The 21,716-nt window shown below is 38.4% G+C and overlaps 1 protein-coding gene across 6 annotated transcripts in view; it reads right to left on the reverse strand.

Annotated features, from left to right (window-relative positions):
• LOC134543111 (serine/threonine-protein kinase GD17699-like) overlaps positions 1-21,716 on the reverse strand; it is a 115,337-nt gene that overhangs the window by 66,098 nt on the left and 27,523 nt on the right. For 3 of the 6 annotated variants that reach the window (XM_063387965.1, XM_063387934.1, XM_063387958.1), the window contains 3 exons: positions 4,242-4,946; positions 3,486-3,582; positions 2,820-2,954 (listed from right to left, as the gene is read on the reverse strand). In XM_063387965.1, coding sequence (XP_063244035.1) covers positions 2,820-2,954; positions 3,486-3,582; positions 4,242-4,946 — 937 coding nt within the window. Of the gene's footprint in view, positions 1-2,819; positions 2,955-3,485; positions 3,583-4,241; positions 4,947-14,956; positions 15,191-21,716 lie in introns of those variants that run through there. The other 3 variants (XM_063387951.1, XM_063387974.1, XM_063387942.1) reach the window with 3 other exon arrangements.

The following is a 21,716-nucleotide window of genomic DNA, read 5'->3' on the forward strand; positions in this document are numbered from 1 at the left end:
AAAAGTGTACTGGAAAATAAAGGGCTAACTCTCTTGAAGATAGTTTGTATTTCGCTTTTATTTTTTATACTGATTTTTATACTCAAGTCTTTAAAGTTGTTTGCAGTTTGAAAATATGTGGTCTTTTTGGTCAAGTGTTTAAAAATGTGCTAAAAGTTGTTGCCGTAAGATGTCGGATGTTTGGAAGTACTTTTTTATAGACAGCAATGACAAAACAAGAGCTGTGTGTATTTTTTGTAAGAAATCATATTCATGAGGGCAACGTTTTTTTAACACTAGCAATTTGAAGAAACACTTGGACAGCAAGCACAAATTTGAAATTGCTGAAGCAAACAGTAAACAACTCAAGCTTGCTGTACCAAATACAACAGAAGTTTCAAATGCAGCTGAAAATCAAAATGAGACTATGCCCATTGAACATGAAATTGCCGATGTTGGCCCATGTAGCTCTGGCTCTGTGAGTGTAAACACTGCTTCATGCCTACCGAAACCAGCCAGCAAACAGGTAACTTTAGCAAGTTACATTGATAAGAAATCAACATTTCGACCAGGCGATTCTCGAAGCAAAGCCATAACCAAAAAAATTGCTGAAATGATTTGTCTAGAAAACCAGCCCTTTAGTGTTGTTGAAAACAGAGGTTTCATACAATTGTTGCATCACCTTGAACCTCGCTACCAGTTACCTTCGAGGAAACACCTTTCAGCAAATGTGATACCCAATTTGTACCAAGAATGCAAAACAAAGGTAAAAATACAGATAGAAAACATTGAGTTTGTGAGTGTAACTACAGATCTTTGGTCTTCTACAGCAAATGACGACTACCTTAGCAACACTGTTCATTTTCTAAACAGTGAATTTGAACTGAAATACTTGTTTTGGAAATGATTCCTTAGAAATCTAATGCTTCAAACTTTTGCTGATTGGAATCTTGCAGAAGCAAAATTAGTGGCAGTTGTGCATGACAATGGACGGAACATTGTGAAAGCACTTGAAGAATCACATTTTGAACACATTACATACCATGTTTGGCCCACACGCTTCAGCTAGTTGTGAATAAGGGTATCTTGAGTTCACCATCAGTATCTCATTTGACTGAAAACTGTTGACATGTAGTTGGTCATTTTAAACATTCAGTAGTAGCATGCAAACTTTTGAAAAAGGCCCAACAGACTTTGAATATCCCCCAACACAGAATGATTCAAGATGAGCCTACTTGCTGGAACTCCAACCTACACATGATGGAGCATCTTGCGGAGCAGAAGCAAGCTGTGATATTGGTAGACACTGAGCATCAGCTGCCTGTTCAGTTCACAGCACATCAATGGGAGTTAATGCAACATGTAGTGGGTCTTCTCAAGATTTTTGATAAAGCTACATTCACTCTAAGCAGAAGTGATGTGACTATCAGAAGTGTTGCCCATCGTCACAAGTACATGGCGAGAGCTTGAAAAACCTTCAAACATTACCGTTGTTCAAAATTTGAAGAGTGAACAACTTACTCATTTGAAAATGAAGTGTGAAAGCTACAAGACAGAACCTTTATATTGCCTAGCTACTTTGTTGGATCCAAGACTTAAAGGTTTTGTTTTTAGAACACCTGAAGTATATGAAAATGCTAAAATAATTTTGATTAATGCTGCTAAAGAACTGGACATGACATATAATGTTACTGCAAGTATTTTAACTTTGTTTATGCATTTTTCTCTAACTTTACTGCCAACCATTGTACTACCAACTTGTAACTGCTATGTTATTAGGAAGAAGAAAAAGTTGGAGCAACAACGCATGACGGGGGAAATGGAATGTGGACTTTCTATTCAGAAGTCATTTCGCAGTCTGCTCTGTCTGTCACCAACATTGGACAGTCAGCAGATAATGAAGTTTAAGTGTATCTGCAGGACCCACTGTTGCCGCCCAGTACCAACATATTTGCTTACTGGAAAACTCAACATGCGTTTCCTCGCCTACGCCAGTTAGCAAGAAAGTACCTTTGTATTCCACCTCACCTGCTACTGTTGAGTCTGAACGGCTGTTCAGTACCGCTGGACTTGTTCACAAGAAAAGAAGTAGACTTGACCCTGAACGAGTTCAAATGCTTGCGTTTCTAAAAAAAAATCTGTGACTTTTATTGAGCTATAACATGATAGCAATAGGCCTATTGTAAAGGTTAACTGTTAAAATCTACTATACATTTAAAGTATTCTCATTACAATACTAATACATTTCTTATTTGTTTCTCAAAGTTCTCATTTGTATTTTTGTAATAAAGAGGGAATTTATATAGTTTAAAATTATTTATGTTATTTCTAATAATTGTTACTTAATGGGAAAAAATTTTCCCCTGGAGTATCAAAAGTATTGAAAGTATCGAACTGATAAAACAATACAGAATCGAGTATCGAAAGTGTGGTATCGTCCCACCTCTACTCTATACCAGGTTCTTTTTGCCCAAAAATTGTTCTGCATTATTTTTGCATTTTCATTCTTCTAAAAATACAGCTTAAAAAGAAAAATACAGAAACAGAACTATTTTATCCGCCCTCAGTGTATTCCTAAATGGTTTTCATAAACATACCTCACTTGGATATCTTGAGCAGTTTTCAAACTGTGTTGTTTTCTCTGAAGCTCTGCACAGTGTGGCCTGGTAGGCAGGACCTCAAGTATAAATCCCTCAAGACTGGTGTAAATTTAAAGTTTCTAGATTAAAAACACAGCACAGCAAATACAGAGAAAAACCCCCACAGACCCTGCATCCCGCCTGACAACAAAGGTACGGAAACTGCCCAAGAGACATCTGGCATGTGCTCGGTACACCTACCCACGTGGTTATTACCTCCACACTCCTCCTGGGAACCAGGCAGGTACTGACTGAACTTGAGGGACAGACACGAGTCCCAGGCCGCGTTGTGGAAACTGGACGATGTTTTGCACTGGCTCTGGATCAATTTATACTCTGTAACAACCAATGATACCCATCCAGTAGATCTTAAGACTTAAGTATGTAATGATCTTATAACTCTATGGCATAAAACACAGACGAAGGTGTACTGCACCTACACACAAACTACCATTTTGATCAACAGTTCCAAAAATATTCAAGCTAAAAACTATTGTGAAAACATTTAATTTAGTAATTTTCAGGAATAAATAATTACTAAAAAAAAAAAATTGCACATGTAAAATATGGTGTGTGAAGACCATTTAATTTTATTAAAAAACAGTATTTTTTGAAGGAACAGTTTTGTACTCAAATTATACACATTTGGTAGCTCAGCAGAAAGGCAAGCTCCTTAAAAATCATAAATAGTTTGCTGGTATGTTATTAAAATATATTGAAAAACTTTGCTTCAAAACACTGTATAAATTAATTTTAAAACTAAAGTCAAGCCAAGAGAATTATCAAAATAATTACAGTAAAAATTTAATACTTGCATATCACACAAAGAATATTACTTTGAATAATGAAATATATCATGAGACATACCTTCCAGATCTAGATCAAAATCATCTTTGGAATACCTTTCATTTCCATAAACAAAAAAAATGTCGTTACTTCCAAAAAATTCTTCTAGGCGATTCACCTGTAAAATTTAAAGAACAATTTAAAAAGCTGCAACAAGTACTGCTTCCTAATTAAAATTATCACAACAAATCCATCTGAACTAGAGTCTTAAAAATTAAATTAAAACCATTCAAACATGGCTGCCAGAACCACACAGAATGAAATTAAATAAACCAAGAAAACTATACAGACACAGATAATAATGGTCAGAAAAAAAATCAATAATTTTTTTTATGGTTTTAATAAAAAAAATTGCGACAGGATACAATTACAGGATATTATTAAGCTGAAGTGGCATACAGAGGAAATTCTTCCAAAATTAGTAGTAAACAAGCTGCATTTTTCTTAAAGAGTAAGGAAAAATCGGTAGTTAACACTCAAGTAATTTTTAATACTGTGGGATGGTTCAAAATGTAGAGAAACCAAGTGGTGTGCTTTTTTGGGTAGCCAATGGGGAAAGAGTAAAAAAGCATGTATAATGTTATAACTAACTCCCCTCAAACTCAAGTTTAGGACTCTCTCTCTCTCTCTCTCTCTCTCTCTCTCTCTCTCTCTCTCTATATATATATATATATATATATATATACACACACACACACACACACACACACACACACACACACACACACACACACACACACAAGCCTATACAGAACTAAATTTAGAACACATTCTTACCTGTACTCCCGATAGTGTAAATACTTTTCTTACAGCACCCGTGTCTAGCTTAACAGCTTCTGTAATACTGGAAAGTGCTTGATCAAACGAAGGTGCATTTCTTTTGTTAAGAAGAAGACGAACAACTCGACGTGGTCTTGTGCCATTTCTAATTAACGTTATGACATGAGGACGAATGACATCAGAGAGGCACGTCTTATTTCTTTGACTGTCCTGCGGCTGTGAAGCAGATATGCTCCTGCGATTCTTTGGCTTAGCTATCAAACTAGAGCTAGTAGAATAATCTACTTTCTTAAATGTTTCACCGAGCCCTGAGCACACATAGCATTTCCCATCCTCCAGCTCATCCAAACAACACACTTTTCGTCCATCCATGGTGAACAAAGTTCGCACCCCACTAGGAATGTTCACGTTGTCCACGAGCGCCCGTGTCAGATCGGCCACAAGGCTGTCGAACGAGCGGTACCGCTCAGGTGTGACGGCAATCACCACCCCTTTGTAGAACTTATCCCCGTTGCGATAGAAGCGCACACGCTTGGCCTTACGGGAAGTAGGACTCCGCAGGGCGGAGCTCTGGCGAGGGGTGAAGTCCACCAGGCGACCATTAAGGTTCTCGTCCGGAGGCAGAGAAGAAGAGAACGTGGAAGTCGAGGACGGGCTGTGGCTGTTACGAGCAGTGCGCTCTTCGCCAACCATCGCGGACATCTGGAAACAAGCAGCCTATTTCTCAACAACATTAACAATTGTTATTTTTGGCATGCTGCTAAATTTAATAATTAATTTAGGCTATACCTAATGAATATTTCCTAACACTACACTATTATTCAGCATTACACAGGACCACACAATAGAAATCAAAGAAAACAAAACCTTTGTTAATTCATAAACGGGCTCAATTATTAGACCTAAACTCTTAGTTTACATAAATTTCTCGCCAGTCTGTCCTTAAGGACTTTAACAGGTGGTAACAGTGCAACAGTGTCTTTTAAATTTTGGTCAGTTAGCCATAACTGTATATAAATAAAGAGTTAGTTTTCACTGTGTGTACAAATAAATAAAATCTGATCCTAATAATATGTTGGCAATAGAGAGGAAGAAGAAAATCTATCCTTATTTACTTAGTTTCTTGATCTGTATGACAGTGGCAGACATGAAATTTCACACAATCATTGTCAGCACATTACTCCCTTTCCACACACTAAGCGAGAAATTTCGAAGAAACTTAAGATGGGTACTAGAAATTTTTATTTCACATTTCATGTTTTATTGCTTTCGAAGCTACACTTTGCATTTACTCAACAAACTTACCTCCTGTTTGCTCCCTAAGGGGATGCATTTTATGTATAAAATTGTAATTGCATATTTTGTATTTAATGTAGATAATAGGTAAATAAGAGATACATTTAACCTTTAAGAAAACTTTAAACTTGTGTTGATTATGAAAATGTAAATTGCAACTTGTTTTAGCAATAAATAATTTGTTGACAGTTTGTAATCCCCAAGATTAAATACTTAAATATATGTGCATACATTTACTTGTTGCTGTATGGATGGCCCAATTAGTATAACTTAATCTGAGTAGCTCGTTTTTCAAAAATATTTTTTTTTTCCCTGCCTGCCAACAGAGCAAGGCACTACTTATGTAATAGAATGTGTCTAAACACCAAAAATCTTCAACAGACTTAATGAATTAATATAACAAAGATAGTGAATTTAGTATGTTACTTATGTCATGAAAACATCTAATCGCCTGTCACAGTGAATGTCAGTGAACTTTCTTGTGTGATAAAAAACTGTCACATTTGAATTGCTAATTACTAAGAGACTAATAATGTGACAACAATGGTTGTGCCCACAAAGAATACGTCAAGTCTGTGTTTGTCTTGGAGTATTGGTTTTACCTGACGTACCAGTGTAGGCACATGTGCGTGACTTACAAATTAGCTGTTTTGGTGTATTCCGAAAATGCATTTAGCTAAGACATTGATTCGGGTGTCATTATGAAGAGCTTGCAGAGCCTACTAGGACCCAAATTAAGACAATAAAAATATATACCAGAATATAAGTGAAAATCTGTATCAAATTGAAAATTACAAAATAATTAAAGATGTCATCTCATATGACTTAGTAGCTGAAAAAATACTTCTCTTTTTCCATATGTTACCGACATGATTTGAGGTTTCATCGCCTGCAAGTTGAAATTGCCGAAAGACTTTACAAGTGATAACGCGTTTAAGATTACCTTAATTATCAATAAATATCTTTGGGAAAAACGATTTTATCATTACCTTTATGACTCAATACCTCTTTAATTTATTTTTTGGAGTTAGTTGTTAACCTATGCAACATTGTGGGTAAATCAAATTCAAATTCAATAGGATTTACTAATCACAAATTTTTCACTTTACAGATTTGGTATTTACGACACACTCCAGCACTCAGTGCTCTTTTGCCTAATCTAATTGACATACATAAACAGTTTCTATAAGGAATTATTTACAACATGATTTGGATAAAAGGAAAATTTAAAAAACCTTTCATATTGTCTTTTGGAGACTTTTTTGGCTCAATGTCTTGGTTTTGAAGTTATACCTAAAAGTACTCGTACATTTACACTATATATTATTTACACATTCATGGAAAAAAAATTGTCTTTGTTAATTGCACTGGCTCTAAAATTTAACTATATACATACATGGCACTGTGGTGGGCATCCATGGTTATTCGCATCGGGTGAGCACTGAGGTCGGTGTCTCTGACTGGTTGCACTTGTGTTGCCCAGTCAGGGTGGTAGGTACTCAGTGATCAGTTCGTGTGGGTGCAAGCGTGTTATGTCGTGTTGTACGATGTTCTGGATGAGTGTGGACGGGTGTTGTGCTGCTTTGTTGAAAAATTTGTCTGCATATTGTATGACTAATTGGTGTGATGATGGTGTGTCTGCAAGTTCGTATAGTTGAATGTTAGTTACATATTTGTATTTACTGAGTGTTGCTCTGAGTAATTTGTTAAAGCATGTTTTTAGTTGGTGGAAGCAGATGTTGGGCACATGGGCGAAGATTACAGAGGAATACAACAAAATAGGTACAATGTATGCCTGGAAGAGGAGCACCCTGTTCTTGGCTGGCAGGGGGCTGTGGGGGCGGAGAAGGGTGGAAAGCGAGTTGTACGCTCGGTATGCCTGCGCGGTGACAGACGAGAAGTGCGGGGTGAAGCGCAGTGTGCAATCCAGTATCACACCAAGGCATTTCACCGAATCGCTGTACTTGATCATTGCGCCTCCCACGAACAATGCTGGCGGCAGACGGGGGCGTCGTCTGGTAAATATGATGGCTTCTGTTTTGGATGGGTTTGGAAGGATGCCCCAGGAAGTGAAATACGCTGTAACTTGGTTGATGGCCGAGGTCAAACGGACTTTAATTTGTATGGGGTCATGATGTGTTACCATCAGCGCTGTATCGTCAGCATACATGACAATCGTGCATTCGGGGGGCTTGGGAATGTCGTGCGTATATGAGAATATCAGGGGTGACAGCGTAGACCCTTGAGGCACTCCTGCGGTGATCTCTCTCGAGGATGAGGTGGACCATGTGCGGGCTTCCAGGAAAGAGTGAAGTATGTGGCGAAGTGCAGGGTTGAATCCCAGAAAGGCTAGCTTGAGGATGAGGGCTTGGCGATGGACAGTATCGAATGCACAACTCAGGTCTTGCAACACCATGCCGGTATGAGTCCTTTGGATGAAGTTGAGGGTGATTTGGTCGGTTTATATGAGCCAGTGCGTGCTGAGTTGACAGTTGCCGCCTGAAACCAAACTGGAATTCCGGCAGCGGTTGTAGACGAGCTACTTCCGCCTCCAGCCTGGACAGGACTATGCGCTCTGCTACTTTGGAAATCACAGTTAGCAGTGATATGGGACGGTACAACGCCGGTCAGCTGGGCGCACCTTTCCCCTTGAATATGGGTACTACCATGGCCTCGCGCCATGGGAGTGGGTAGTGACCCGAAATGAGGATGCTGTTGATTATGTTGGTGAGGTATATGAGTGCTTTGCGTGAAATGGACTAGGTGTTTTATTAAGCATTTTTGTTGTTTATCACATTTCTTATTTTAATTTCACTTAATCCAAAGCCAGTGGAAACATTTTTGGTGTTTGTGCTGCCCATGTGTACGGAGGCTACATCGCAGCAGGTACATACATTGTTAGTTAATAATATATTAGACCTACCTGGTGGTGTAATATTTCAATTTTTTCTATGGTCTAACTTAATATATCATTACTGGTTAGGCCCTAGAATAAAAATGGAACTTTGAATCAATATAAATTTTTGTAGGGTAACTACTGGATTCACTGCCAATTGTTTATTTCAGCAGGAAATCATTAAGTATTATTCCTTCTAAAACAGAATAGAGTAGACTCATTAACCCGGTCAATTGGGGCCGGGGGCCGATCCAAGTTAACGAAAATCCAGGTTATCCAGAGAATTATGGATAAACGATAAAAAAAAAATGTATGTACTTATCAAAATAGTTTTAATGGAGTTTAAAAATTATTATCGGCACACTTTCACCTAAAAACACATATGTATTTTCACTGTACACAATAAAGGTACAAACTAGTAGGTATTAAATAAGGGAGTGAGCTTTTTTGCCTCAGTTTAGTGTATTACTTACGAGCAGTGTGAACTTTAGCATTAGAAGCATGTTTGACGATGTTTCAGCTTGACTCTCCAAATAAACCATCAATTGATCTATGTTTGCTAATGCTTCTGCATGGGTCATAACAGCTGGTTCATCAACACTTAGTGAAATTAACTGACCTGCTGGTAAGTGAATTTAAGTAATCTACCTGCTGCGAATAGTATTTTATAATCTGTAAAACAAGTCTTAAATTACCAACATAATTTTATTTTTCTCCAAAACTGGTCTGAGTTGTCTAGACGTCTGGGATAACAAAATTCTAATGTAACTTTAGAATGGGTTTTTGTCTGACAACATTTAATTCATGTTCTATTTGGAAGCATCTCTAACTATTATTAGCTCTTCTTATCGAGCAAGAAATCTTCTGAATCAAGCAGATTCCTTTTTAAGCACTCTAAAATCTTAACTCCAGCATGAGAATACATCTACTCATTGCTTAAGTTATTGTATCTAAAATCCCAAAATTATTTTTAAAAAAATTAAAAATGAATCATTTTGTATGCACAATACAAGAAATAAAGACATTTATAACTTATAGGCCCTATACTTAGCTTTGCAACAGGATGCCTCCACATTTTTTACAAAAAACATGCTTTTCAAACATAAAACTCTTAAAAAAAATTATTTTGTTAGACTTCATTTCTATTATGCCAATAAAATTTTCTTTTGATTAATTAGATGTAAAAATTATACATCTGTAATAATAAATTGTGTTTGATGTCGTTGTCGTCCCCCCTCCCCAAGTAGTGATTCTATGCAAGACGCGATGGGGGGGAATCGCGAGCTATAAAAAAATTAAACTTATGAACTTTTCAAAATGTCATAAATGCGTTAGAATAGAATAAGGGGCTAAAACGTTTCAATATTTATGACTCCCCATTTTACTGGGAAGTATACCATCCAGTCATCACCCCTCCCCACCCAAAATTGGAAGCTGGGTCTCTCCCCCCCCCCCCCCAACCCTAAACAAAAAAAAAAACATTTTTTTTAATATTTTGTCATTGCAGACAAATTAGTGGTGGTTACAGAAAACGGAAGATTAGAAGATACGTATTTGCTAATTTAATCATTGTCTTTGTGTCATTGAATTTTTTATATAACATGATTTGTCCACTATCTTTGTGCAAATTTTTACACACACAAATGGTTTTTAAGGATGCAATAAACTCAACTCACTAGGGAAACTAAATTCTGACAGGTCGACCATTAGTAGTGTAGAGAATTAACCTTTGTTTGTGTAATCAGCACTGGAAGTTGTTGGTTTTGTTGTGGCAACGAGTCAAGGAAATGGCGGATATAAATGTGGTTATATTGTGTTACTGTAATGTTTTATTTAACCATTAATAATAAGTTTAACAGGTTATGGGCCCAGAAACTCAGTGAAACAGATAAACAGTCAGCCTGTTAATGTTGAAGTCGTGGCCGGTATTGTAAGCCGTAGTTGAGAAACAGTATTGAGTGTGTACGAGCCTGAAAGCATGGCAACTAATATCAGTACAACTTCATATCCACAGTTAACAGACACCAATTTTAAAAACTGGAAATACCGTGTTCTGTGCCTATTTGACGAAAAGGGAATAAAGTGGATTGTGAATCAAGAAGGGGATAGATGTACGGCTGATTCGACCAATAAAGAAGAGGCTGAAGCTGTAAACAGGCGAGCTAAGAATATCATTATAAACTGTGTGAGTGATCGTCATATTGATTATGTTCGGGACTGTGAAACTGCCCGGGGTATGTTGACCGCCCTCAGTAACGTCTTCGAAAGAAAAAGCACTATTTCAAAGTTGCTTGTGCGGAAAAAGTTGTTAAGCCTAAAATGTACGACTTCTCTTCAGGATCATTTTAATATGTTTGACAACTTAGTCAGGGAGCTGGAAGGGATGGGCTCAAAGCTCGAGCAAGATGATATTGTGTGCCATTTGTTATTAACATTACCTGAGAAATATGAGAAAGTAATTACGGTTCTGGAAACGATAGACACAGATTTGACTTTGGATTTTGTGAAATCGAGGTTGTTGGATGCTGAATTGAAATTGAACCATATGCACACAAGTGAGGTAGGTGAGAGCTCATTTATTACACAATTTAACAATAGGTCTAAACCTAAGAGGTGTTTTGAGTGTGGTGAAACAGGACACTTTATAGCAGATTGTCCAAGACGCTATAAGGTTAATTATAAATCATCTGGGGGAAATCTTAACATCTCGCGGGACCGAGGTTATGGAAGACACCCGAGTCGTGGGCATGAAAATAGAGATGGCTACGCAAGTAGAAGTAACTATCTATGCTATGATGATGGAGAAGGTCAAGCCAAAGAAGTTTCGTTTGTGGCAACTAGTAAAGAGACTGTGTTGTGTAGTGAAGAAACGCATGAAATTCAGTTTGTTCTAGACTCGGGATTTACAGATCATCTAGTTGGTATGCACGTGAAAAATCATATGTCTAAGGTTAAGGAACTCAAGCAGCCGGTAAATATCAGAGTTGCAAATGGCGAAGAGTTGATGGCGACACAGGTAGGAACCCTTGGGCTTCACAAGAATGGGTTAGTCATAAAAATAGAAGCACTTATTGTCCCTAACCTGACAATGAATCTACTATCTGTTGTGAAGATTGTAAAGTCTGGAAAAAGGGTGATCTTTCATGAAAATGTGGCAGAAATAATAGATGATAGTGATCTGAAAATTCCTTGTGAGTTGGCTGGGAAACTGTATGTCATAAGTTTCTCACTTAGGGAAGCTGAAAAGTGTACCCTGGCAGAAGTAGAGGACCTGTGGCACCGGAGGCTCGGACATTTGAACCGCAAGAGCTTGACGTCAATGGGCCTGCCAACTTCAAACAAAGTGTGTGACTCATGTCGCCAAGGAAAAGCGGAGAGACAACCATTTCCTCACGTCAAGGTACCAAGGTCTAAGAGAATTGGAGAACTTCTGCATACTGATGTGGGGGGGCCAGTAAATCCTCCAACAAAGGACAGCGAGAGGTACTATCAAAATATTATTGACGATTATTCACATTTTGTTGTTGTGTACTTGCTTGCAAACAAATCGGAGGCAGGAGAAAATTTGATAAAGTATATCAACCAGTTGAATTCTCAGCTTGGGAGAGGTTCTGTCAGTCGTGTGCGATGTGACAATGGGGGTGAGTTCACATCCAATGAACTAAAATCCTTTTGTTCAGACAAAGGTGTGAAATTAGAGTACACAGCCTCGTATAGTCCACAGAGCAATGGAGTAAGTGAGAGGATGAACAAGACTCTACTTAACAAAGTTAGAAGCATGTTCGTCGAGACTAACTTGCCAAAATTTCTGTGGGGCGAAGCAATCAGAACAGCTGCATACCAGATTAATCGGTCACCTACAACAGTGCTGAGTGGGGGGATTCCAGCTGGTGTGTATTATGGAAGGATTGATCTGTCTAAGTTAAGAATTTTTGGTGCAAAGGCCTGGGCTGTCAAGTTGCCACAGACAGGAAAATTGGAATCAAGAGCAACACCTGTGAGGATGGTCGGATATAGTCCAAATGGATTTCGGCTGTGGGACCCAGTAACAAATTGTGTAGGAGTGTCACGAAATGTTACATTTGATGAGACAGATGTGGTTTTTCAGGAAGTAACTGTCGATCCTAACCTAATAGTTAGTATGGAAGAAACTGATGGATGTGAGGAAAGTGTGGACCTGGATGAAAGTGAAGATTTTAGAGGATTTGACAACAATTCACAGAGAACGACTATGAGCAACCTACCAGAAAGACAAAGGAGGACCACGTCACTACCAAGAAGACTGGGTGAATATGAATTGTATAGTGCGTATTGCTTGATGAATGGTGACCCAACTACATTCTCTGAAGCAGTTGAAACAGGAAATGGCTGGGAAAAAGCAGTAGAAGTCGAGCTTGATGCTCACAATAAATTCCATACCTGGGAACCTGCCAAGTTACCAGAGGGAGTTAAACCTATTGACACAAAATGGATATTCCAGACAAAACAAAATGGACTCAAAAAGGCAAGATTGGTGGCACGTGGTTTTCAAGAAAATTGTGACTATGATGTGTATTCTCCAGTAGCAAAGATGACAACGATCAGGGCATTGTTATCATTTGCACTGCAAAAGAACTTTGAACTGAGGCAATTGGATATTCCCACTGCCTTCCTCAATGGAGAACTAAATCAAGACATTTACATTAAGAAACCAGAAGGGGTTGTAGGTAATGCTGAAGTATTAAAACTGAAGAGAGCACTGTATGGTCTTAAAGGATCTCCAAGATGTTGGAATCAGAGGTTTCACATATTTGCGACTAAGTCAGGATTGGAACGTTCTGCTAGTGATGCCTGTTTTTATCTCAAGAAAGACTTGCATTTAATTGTGTTTGTAGATGATATTTTACTTGTTGGTACCATTGAAGAACTAGAGAAATCTGTATGTCACCTGAAAGATGAATTTAATGCCAAAGATTTGGGAAAATTACATTCATTTTTGGGCATGGAAATTGTAAATGATGGGACAAAAATCACGATATCTCAAAGACATCTGATTGCAAATATACTTCAGAAATTCAACATGGAAAAATGCAAGGGGATGCAAACACCAATGTCACATGATGCAATCCCACACCCAACGGGAGAGAATGTGAATGTACCCTACAGGCAGCTTATTGGATGTTTAATGTATGTGTGTATAGTGAGTAGGCCGGATATTATGTTTGCAGCATCATTTCTAAGCAGATTTCTTGACAGACCAACCAACTGTATATGGAACGCAGCGAAGCGAATACTACGGTATCTGAGTATCACCAAAGACTATGGTTTAGTGTTTAAGAGAAATCAGCACGAGAATCTGGTGGCATACACAGATGCTGATTGGGCAGGAGATAAGCAAGACCGTAAGAGTACCAGTGGATCAGCAGTGTTCTTCGCAGGAAACCTCGTGTCTTGGCAGTCTACAAAACAGCAGACATTAGCACTGTCGACCGCAGAGGCAGAGTATGTTGCAGCAGCTCAGACAACATGTGAAATTCTTCATCTTGATGGTCTACTGAAAAACATCTCATCTAGTGACTCTGTGCCTGTGTTATATTGTGATAATCAAAGTGCTATACATATGATAAACAATCATGAAAACTCAAAAAGGTCGAAACACATTGACATTCGAGTAAATTTTATTAAAGATGTTGTGTCAAAGAATCAACTTGTTGTGGAGTATGTGAGATCGGAGGATAATGTCGCAGATATGCTCACAAAGGCATTGTCTGTTCAAAAATTCATAATGTTTAGAAATATGCTATCTTTTGTGCCCATTGATTGAAAGTTGTACTGTACTTCCTTCCTGTTTACTTAGGGGCAATTTAAAGTTATCTAAAATGTAAAAACAAAATAACTTAAAATTGAAGGGGGATGTAAAGAATTAACCTTTGTTTGTGTAGTCAGCACTGGAAGTTGTTGGTTTTGTTGTGGCAATGAGTCAAGGAAATGGCGGATATAAATGTAGTTATATTGTGTTACTAGGATGTTTTATTTAACCATTAATAATAAGTTTAACAAGTAGAAATATCAAAGGTCTGGAGGAGAGAAAAATGTAAGTATGTTATTCTGGTAAAATTTAAGTGGAAGTGGAGTGAAGCTAAGTGGTAGGCCTAGCTGCAAGTACTATTTATCAACATATGGATATCACACAAAGTCTTAAGCGATAATGGGGTTAAAGACCTCTACCAAATGTGCAGAAGCTACAACACACGTTAAAACTAACACATAAGGATGTACACTTGCTTGAATAAACTCTTCGTGTCCCTTAACCTTTTAAATTCCGTGCTCTTTATAGTAAACATCGCTACCAAGACTCAGTGCGGGATACAAGTGCGAGACTTGTGTTTAACAAGACTGTAATTTTACTCTCACAAAATGATAGAATACCAATAAAACCTACACTCAAACTTCAATTTACACCGCACTTTTCATAACCATTGTGATACCTCTTAAAAACACTAGTTTTCCCATCAATACTATGCGATGACGTCTACAGTACCTTAAAAAAAAGTCAGCAATATGCATTTAATTTGTATCCTTGTTCTGTAACACGCTTAGTCCTTTTGAACAACATGTGCATTTCTTAAAATCTAAATATTCACTTTATAACTGCCCATATTTTATCACTTCCTTAATACAACAGTAGGCGTTTCCATTGTGGCACGAGGCGCTGCAGACAGGACTGACCCCGATTCTTATTGGCTGGATCTGTATCTATGATTTCGTTCCGTTCCGTCGTTTATTTGTCCATTTTATAAACATTACCTTTTATTTGTTTATTTTGTATTATAACATTTTATAAATTTCGTAAGTATTCGCAGGTTACATAATGTGATTTACGGTAATAATTTGAAACAAGTGTGTAAGGTTAATGTAAATAAATTATTACATAAGAATTGTTTTTATAATATCAATGAATCCCTAAAATCCTGCTTAAGAAAAAATATAGGAATTGCTTGACATGTCTATTAAAGAAATAATGTTATATTTGTAATTCAGATCAGATTATCTGGAAAATTTTATTACTACTTGTTTTACTTCAAAGTTATGTGTATGTAAAACTGTGTACATGTAAAACTGTATGTATATCTATAACTGTAAATGTGTAAATGACATGATCCATAGCCTTATCATAGCCTTATGGTTTCTACCAAAAGAAGACTCAATGGAATACAAATAAATAAAAATATTTTAACTCATTTATAATTTATATAGGTAGGTAGTAGTTATTCAATATGGTGTGATATGTGTTTTTTTTTATCATGTTTGTATCGTGATTATGATTTATTAATATGTCGTATTTGTTTTTATTTAATTGCAATCTCTGTTATAATTATTATGTGCAATTATTGACTAGGCTGAAGTTGGATTTAATCCAGCTTTATTTTCCTTCCCCTCATTCCCCCATCCTTTTAGAGTGGGCGGAGCCTGGCTAACTGCATACAGCACCCTGCATAGAAAATGCAACGCGAAGGAAACAAAGCATACAGGACTACACAATTAAAATGCAACATGGCATTCTACCATTTGTACAGCAACGGCCATAACAAGTGCAACACTAGGCTAGGAACACTAAAAATGGGTTCAGCACTGCTAATAAAAGGTGCAAAACAAAGCTATAGATGGCATTTGTACAGCACCGTTCATAAAAAGTGCAACACTAGGCTAGGAACACTAACTAAAAATGGGTTCAGCACTGCACAATCAAAATCCAACATTACATTCTACCATTTGTACAGCACTGTCCATAAAAAGTGCAACACTAGGCTAGGAACACTGAATAAAAAAGTGTTCAGCACTACTCATAAAAAAGTGCAACACAAGGCTATAGTGGGCTCTATGTCAGACCAAAACGATGAAATGTGTACAGCACCACTCATAAAAGGTGCAACATCATAGGGAAAACATATACGGCAATAGCCAAAACATTTTAAACTGTGTGTACAGCATATTACCTACAAAATGCAACATTAAATATTTGAAACTGCATAAAGCTCTGCCCTGTGTAAAGCACTGCACATACAGAATGCAACATTAAAGGAAAAGGTAAGCACGTACAGCCAAACCAAGTACATACAGCAATGCACACACATAATGCAACCTCAAAGGGAAAACATTTACAGCAATAGCCTAAATATTTCAAACTGTGTACAGCACAGCACGTACAAAATGCAACATTAAATATTTGACACTGTGTACAAAACTGTACATACAGAATGCAACATGAAAGGAAAAGGAAAATGTACAGCCAAACCAAGTGGATAGGGGAAAGTTGCCCAAAATGGGGACGCTAACATATTTTGTGTCATAGAAAAGAAATTACTAATGAATTAAAAAATCTCTTTAATTCAGTTTGTAGGTAAGTTCATGTATTATCATAAGAATTATATGTTAGTGCAAAAAAAATAATAATATGGAGAAGAAATAACTTTTGTTCCAAAATGATCTTCTACCCCATTTTGAACAAATAGTCGGACAAAACGGGGTACCTACAACAAATAATTAGAATGTTGCACAACATTTTTATTAGAGGTTATTAAAATGTAAAAATAAAAGTGAAAACATGAAACACTCATAAAAAGACACACTAATTTCAGCAATGAAATGCATTTCAGTCATTTTTTAGTTTTTCAAAGAATATTCACACTGTAGATAGTCAGACACTTGCTTAACTTAAGCTATTAGGCACAAAAGTCGCATATAAATGTGTCATTTTCTTCTTCAGCACTCGAACAGGCTTCATGCGCCCATCCTTGACAACTACAACACTGAATCCATGTCTCTCTATTCTTTGAATGTATGTATAGTTCATTACAGAATATGCAAGCCTCGTTTGTTTCTTTCTCTACCTCCTCTTCTTCAGATGATGCTGAGTTTTCTACCTTCCTTTGCTTACTTTTTTGATCTTAGGATTAGTAAATTTATGAAGTCTTTTAAGAAGATTTGTTTTTTGTTTAACACATTTTTGTGTGTTCCTTTCCCGTTCTTCTACTTCCAGTTCTGCTTTGTAAGGGGATGAAGTGAGTATGACTGTTTTTCCTCTCCTCTTGTCATTCTTTGCTTTTTTAATGCGTTCTTTTTCCTGGGGAGGTGGCATAAGCACTTTTGGTGAAATTATAAAAGCTGAGCCACATGACCTAGATGTTGATGGCTGGAACTCTTCCAATGTTGTAGATGTGGAATTTGATGGCTGGGACTCCTCCAATGTTGTAGGTTTGGACGTTGATACCTGGAACACCTCCATTAGTGTAGGACTGGAAGTAGATGGCTGGGACTCCTCCATTGTGTTAGGCTTGGGAGAATATGGCTGAGGCTCCACCATAGTAGGTCTGGAAGAGGATTGCAGAGACTCCACCATATAAGGCCTGGAAATAGATGGCTGGGACTTCAATATCATAGAACTAGAAGTAGATAGCTGGGACTTAATCATCATAGAACTTGAAGTAGGCCTAGATGGCTGAGCCTCCACCATCATAGAATTGCATGATGATGTTGATGCCTGGAGTCCCGTTGTTAGTACTGTAGGACCACTGCTCCTAACATCTGTCATTTCCTGCTGTTCATAACTGTCAGTTCTACCAAGTGGCTGTTCTGTAGTTTCTGATGGTGCAAATAGATTTTCAGGGAAAATATCTCGGTTCAAGGGATAAATCCCTGTTTTTCAAATCCTTTTATTGCAGTTTGCACATTAGCTGCTCTAGAAAAGGCAGCATTAAACAGTTTTCCTATTTGATAAATTGTAACACAACGTCCAGGGTGATTTATCAGCCATTTTCTAACCTCTTGTTCATAAAAGGCAGAAAGTGGTGCCATAAATGACACATCGAGGGGCTGCATACAATGTGTTGTGTGTGGAGGAAAGGTCAACAGCACAAAATTATTTTCTCGAGCAAGATTTATCAGTTCCAAACTCTTTGTATGGGAACTGTGGCCATCAAGGATTAACAACACTGGTTTCTAAAGTCCTGGGTTAGAAAACTTTAGAAACCTCCTGAACCAAGCAATGAATGTTTCCTTGGTAATCCAGCCAGTCTCGTGGTACACAGCGAATGATCCAGGGGGGCATCATCCATCAAAAGGGGGTTTTATCTCTTTCTAGGAAACACAAACATAGGGGGCATGAAATTACCTGCAACATTCATACATATTTCTTCTGTCACAAGCACCCCTCGTTCTGCTGATGTCAGACATCCTACCTGTTTTTTACCACATAAAGCAAGAATTTTGGATGGCTTGTTTGGTGCTGTCAACACACCTCCTTCATCAACATTGTAAACATCGTAGGGTGAGAATTTATATTTGTTAAACAGGTATTCCAACAAATCAAAGAATTTGCCGACTGATATACGATTGAAGCCCTTTGCTCTTGCCATTGAAGTTTTCTCAGGGTCACGTAAAGCTAGTGCAGGATGGCGTTTTAGAAAAGCATACAACCAGTTCTTCCCAGATATTTTCTTTTCTGTATTAAATACATGGGGGAGGTTGTTTTTTTCAGCTAACTCAAATGCGAGCGTTCGTAAATCTGTGAGAGTTAAGCCAAACAACCTCTTCTCCAAAAATAATATGTGATCCACTAATTCTCGTTCTTGAATATCTGAGAAAACTGTTTTATACCTACCTAACCTTTTTTCAGCAGCTGCTTCGGAAGACAACCCCTTTTGGCGAGCCTGTTTTACCTTTCTCTCCAAGGTAGTTTGTGGCACTCTGTAGGCTTTAGATGCTTTTCTGTAGCTCATTTTCCCATCTAAAACTTCTTGAATTGCTCCAACCATGCTTTCATTAGACCAGCTCTGCCTTTCAGTCGTTCTTTGATAGCGTCCCATGGTGACATCTGGAAATAAAAATATTTGCATAGTTAACAGCAAACATAATTACAGCTACACTAATTTTTTGTCAAATCTAATATTTAGGCACTTAATAAACATAATATCATTCATTACCTTGTATAAAAATTAACAGCTAAAAACATTTTTCTTCAAAAATATTTTGTGTCGTTCAAAACGGGGACGTCCCCATTTTGTCCTACCCTAGGCGTCCCCGTTTTATCAGACCCTCACACAGTTTAACAAACATGGCGTATTTTCACTCACATGAAAGGTAAGTTACCGAATGGCATATCAAAACATTACTCTAACCTGTAAGAATCAATGCTGTACTTACCGAAAATCAATGTTCAGGTGTTGCTTCTTAAAATCCAACACAACATTTACGAAAAATTGAAACCAATTCCAGACAATTTTTCAAACAACTCAATAACTAACAAAAACAACCGCCTCCCGCAACGTCTCGCTTCACACTGATCTATGGACAGCGAAGCTTCATAGTACGGCTCTTATACATAGGGCGCGGTTACACGGGAGTCTGAACTACTTCAGGTGAACATGTTCAGCTGTTGAGTGCGGTTACACACAGTCTGAACATGTTTCGTTCGAGGCCATTTCCCATTTAACTTAAACAGGTTGGCAAAGTAGTTCAGATCGACATATCTTCTACATTAGCCTCTGATTGGCTGTTTAGAATATAAACAGTCTTTTGCAGAAATTCAAGATGTAAAGTGTTTCTGGCACAAGTTCGAGTAATATTTTACCGAATGCAACAAAAAAATCAACAGATAATTATATATATTTTTTAATTGATCCTGACCAAAATTTTCTTAAAACTTAGATAGGTACTTTCGCTCAAAAAATAATAAAAAATAAGTTTAAAAATTTTACTGTGCATGTTGTTTGCATTCCCGATTTGTAAAAAAATATTGAGCAATATGTAAACACATTCCATTTCTGCTGATAATGCTGTATAAACAAGTGAGAAAATCCCGCATTTTCTGGATACAATTACAAAATAGAGATCACGGTCTAAGACCGTGATAGAGATCAACAACACAGTCATTCGTTGACAGTAGACAATCGGTTTTAGAGCTAAACACACTTTTCAGCAACTACCGTGTAACCGTACACTTTCGCGTTTGTAAACGTGTTTACTTAAACATGTTCACCTGAAGTAGTTCAGGGTCCCGTGTAACCGCGCCCATAGATAGCAGCACTAAACTCCGAGAAAAGGACTGACCCCATATCACCCGCAGTCCCCGTTTTGGACGACTTTCCCCTACATCACTGCACAAACATGCCGTCGTCCGGGGTCTCGGGCTCGAGTCCCGGTGTGGCTCCTAGTGGGAAAAGGCGGTTCTTGATCTGTGTTGTCCGGGTGGGCGCCAGACTAGCTCGTTTCTAGTCGTGAATTTGGGGTCGTGGATGTATGTGCCCCTGCGTGGCCCACTAGGGCCGGCGGCGGTGTTGCGTGAGATGATTTTAAATAAGAGACGTGGAGTTGAGGTGGTGGTGTCGTACCTTTTATTCAGAGGAGCGAGTCGTACACAATACAACACTCTACAGAGGTCCCCGGGGGGTTGTTACTTGTTATTCCGTGGCGCCGTATTGTTTGTGTTCCGCGTTACGTGGCCTCGGATGCTGTTATGTCTCAGACGTCTCACTGGGTACGCAGGTAACGTAATTTCGTAACACAAAGGCGGGACACAAAATACGCTGAATTAAGGGGGCGCGTACAGGTTACGTGGCACTCGTTACTCGGGTAACGTAAGTTAGCAATACAAAATACGGGATACAAAAATACACTGAATTAAGGGGGTGCGCACAAGTTACGTGGCACTCGTTACTCGGGTAACGTAAGTTAGCAATACAAAACACGGGATACAAAAATACACTGGATTAAGGGGGCGCGCACAAGTTACGTGGCACTCGTTACTCGGGTAACGTAAGTTAGCAGTACAAAATACGGGATACAAAAATACACTGAATTAAGGGGGCGGGCGATTGGAGACGGCCAATCCCGTATGCAAATGTCTCGGCGCGGGTGTTGTGCCCACTGTGGTGAAACACGCACCGCAATTAAGTTTGTCCAAGTTCCCTTGCGGGTTTGTGGTCAGCGCCGTGCGCGTGACCTTAAATAAAGTTCTGTACGTTGCGGGAGACGGCCCGTGCCGTATGCTGAAGAGCAGCCCCGTTGACCAAGTGTGGTGCGGGGTGTCCTTAAGTTGATGCGGCCGGATTAGGTCCTGGACCGAAAAAAGGGACCAGGTACTCACGGAGAGGTTAAGTAATAAAGGGGGTTTTGTTAATTAGTGACTATATTTACCGGACGTTACTTTCAATGTAGACAAAGGATGTTGCCTCTCCGTGGGACGTAGGTCCGCCCCGGTCCGTGAGCTGCGCTGAACTGCCGAACTGGCATGGCGTCCGAGG

The sequence above is a fragment of the Bacillus rossius genome, chromosome 1, assembly GCF_032445375.1.
Source record: "Bacillus rossius redtenbacheri isolate Brsri chromosome 1, Brsri_v3, whole genome shotgun sequence".
In the NCBI taxonomy this organism is placed as follows: domain Eukaryota; kingdom Metazoa; phylum Arthropoda; class Insecta; order Phasmatodea; family Bacillidae; genus Bacillus; species Bacillus rossius.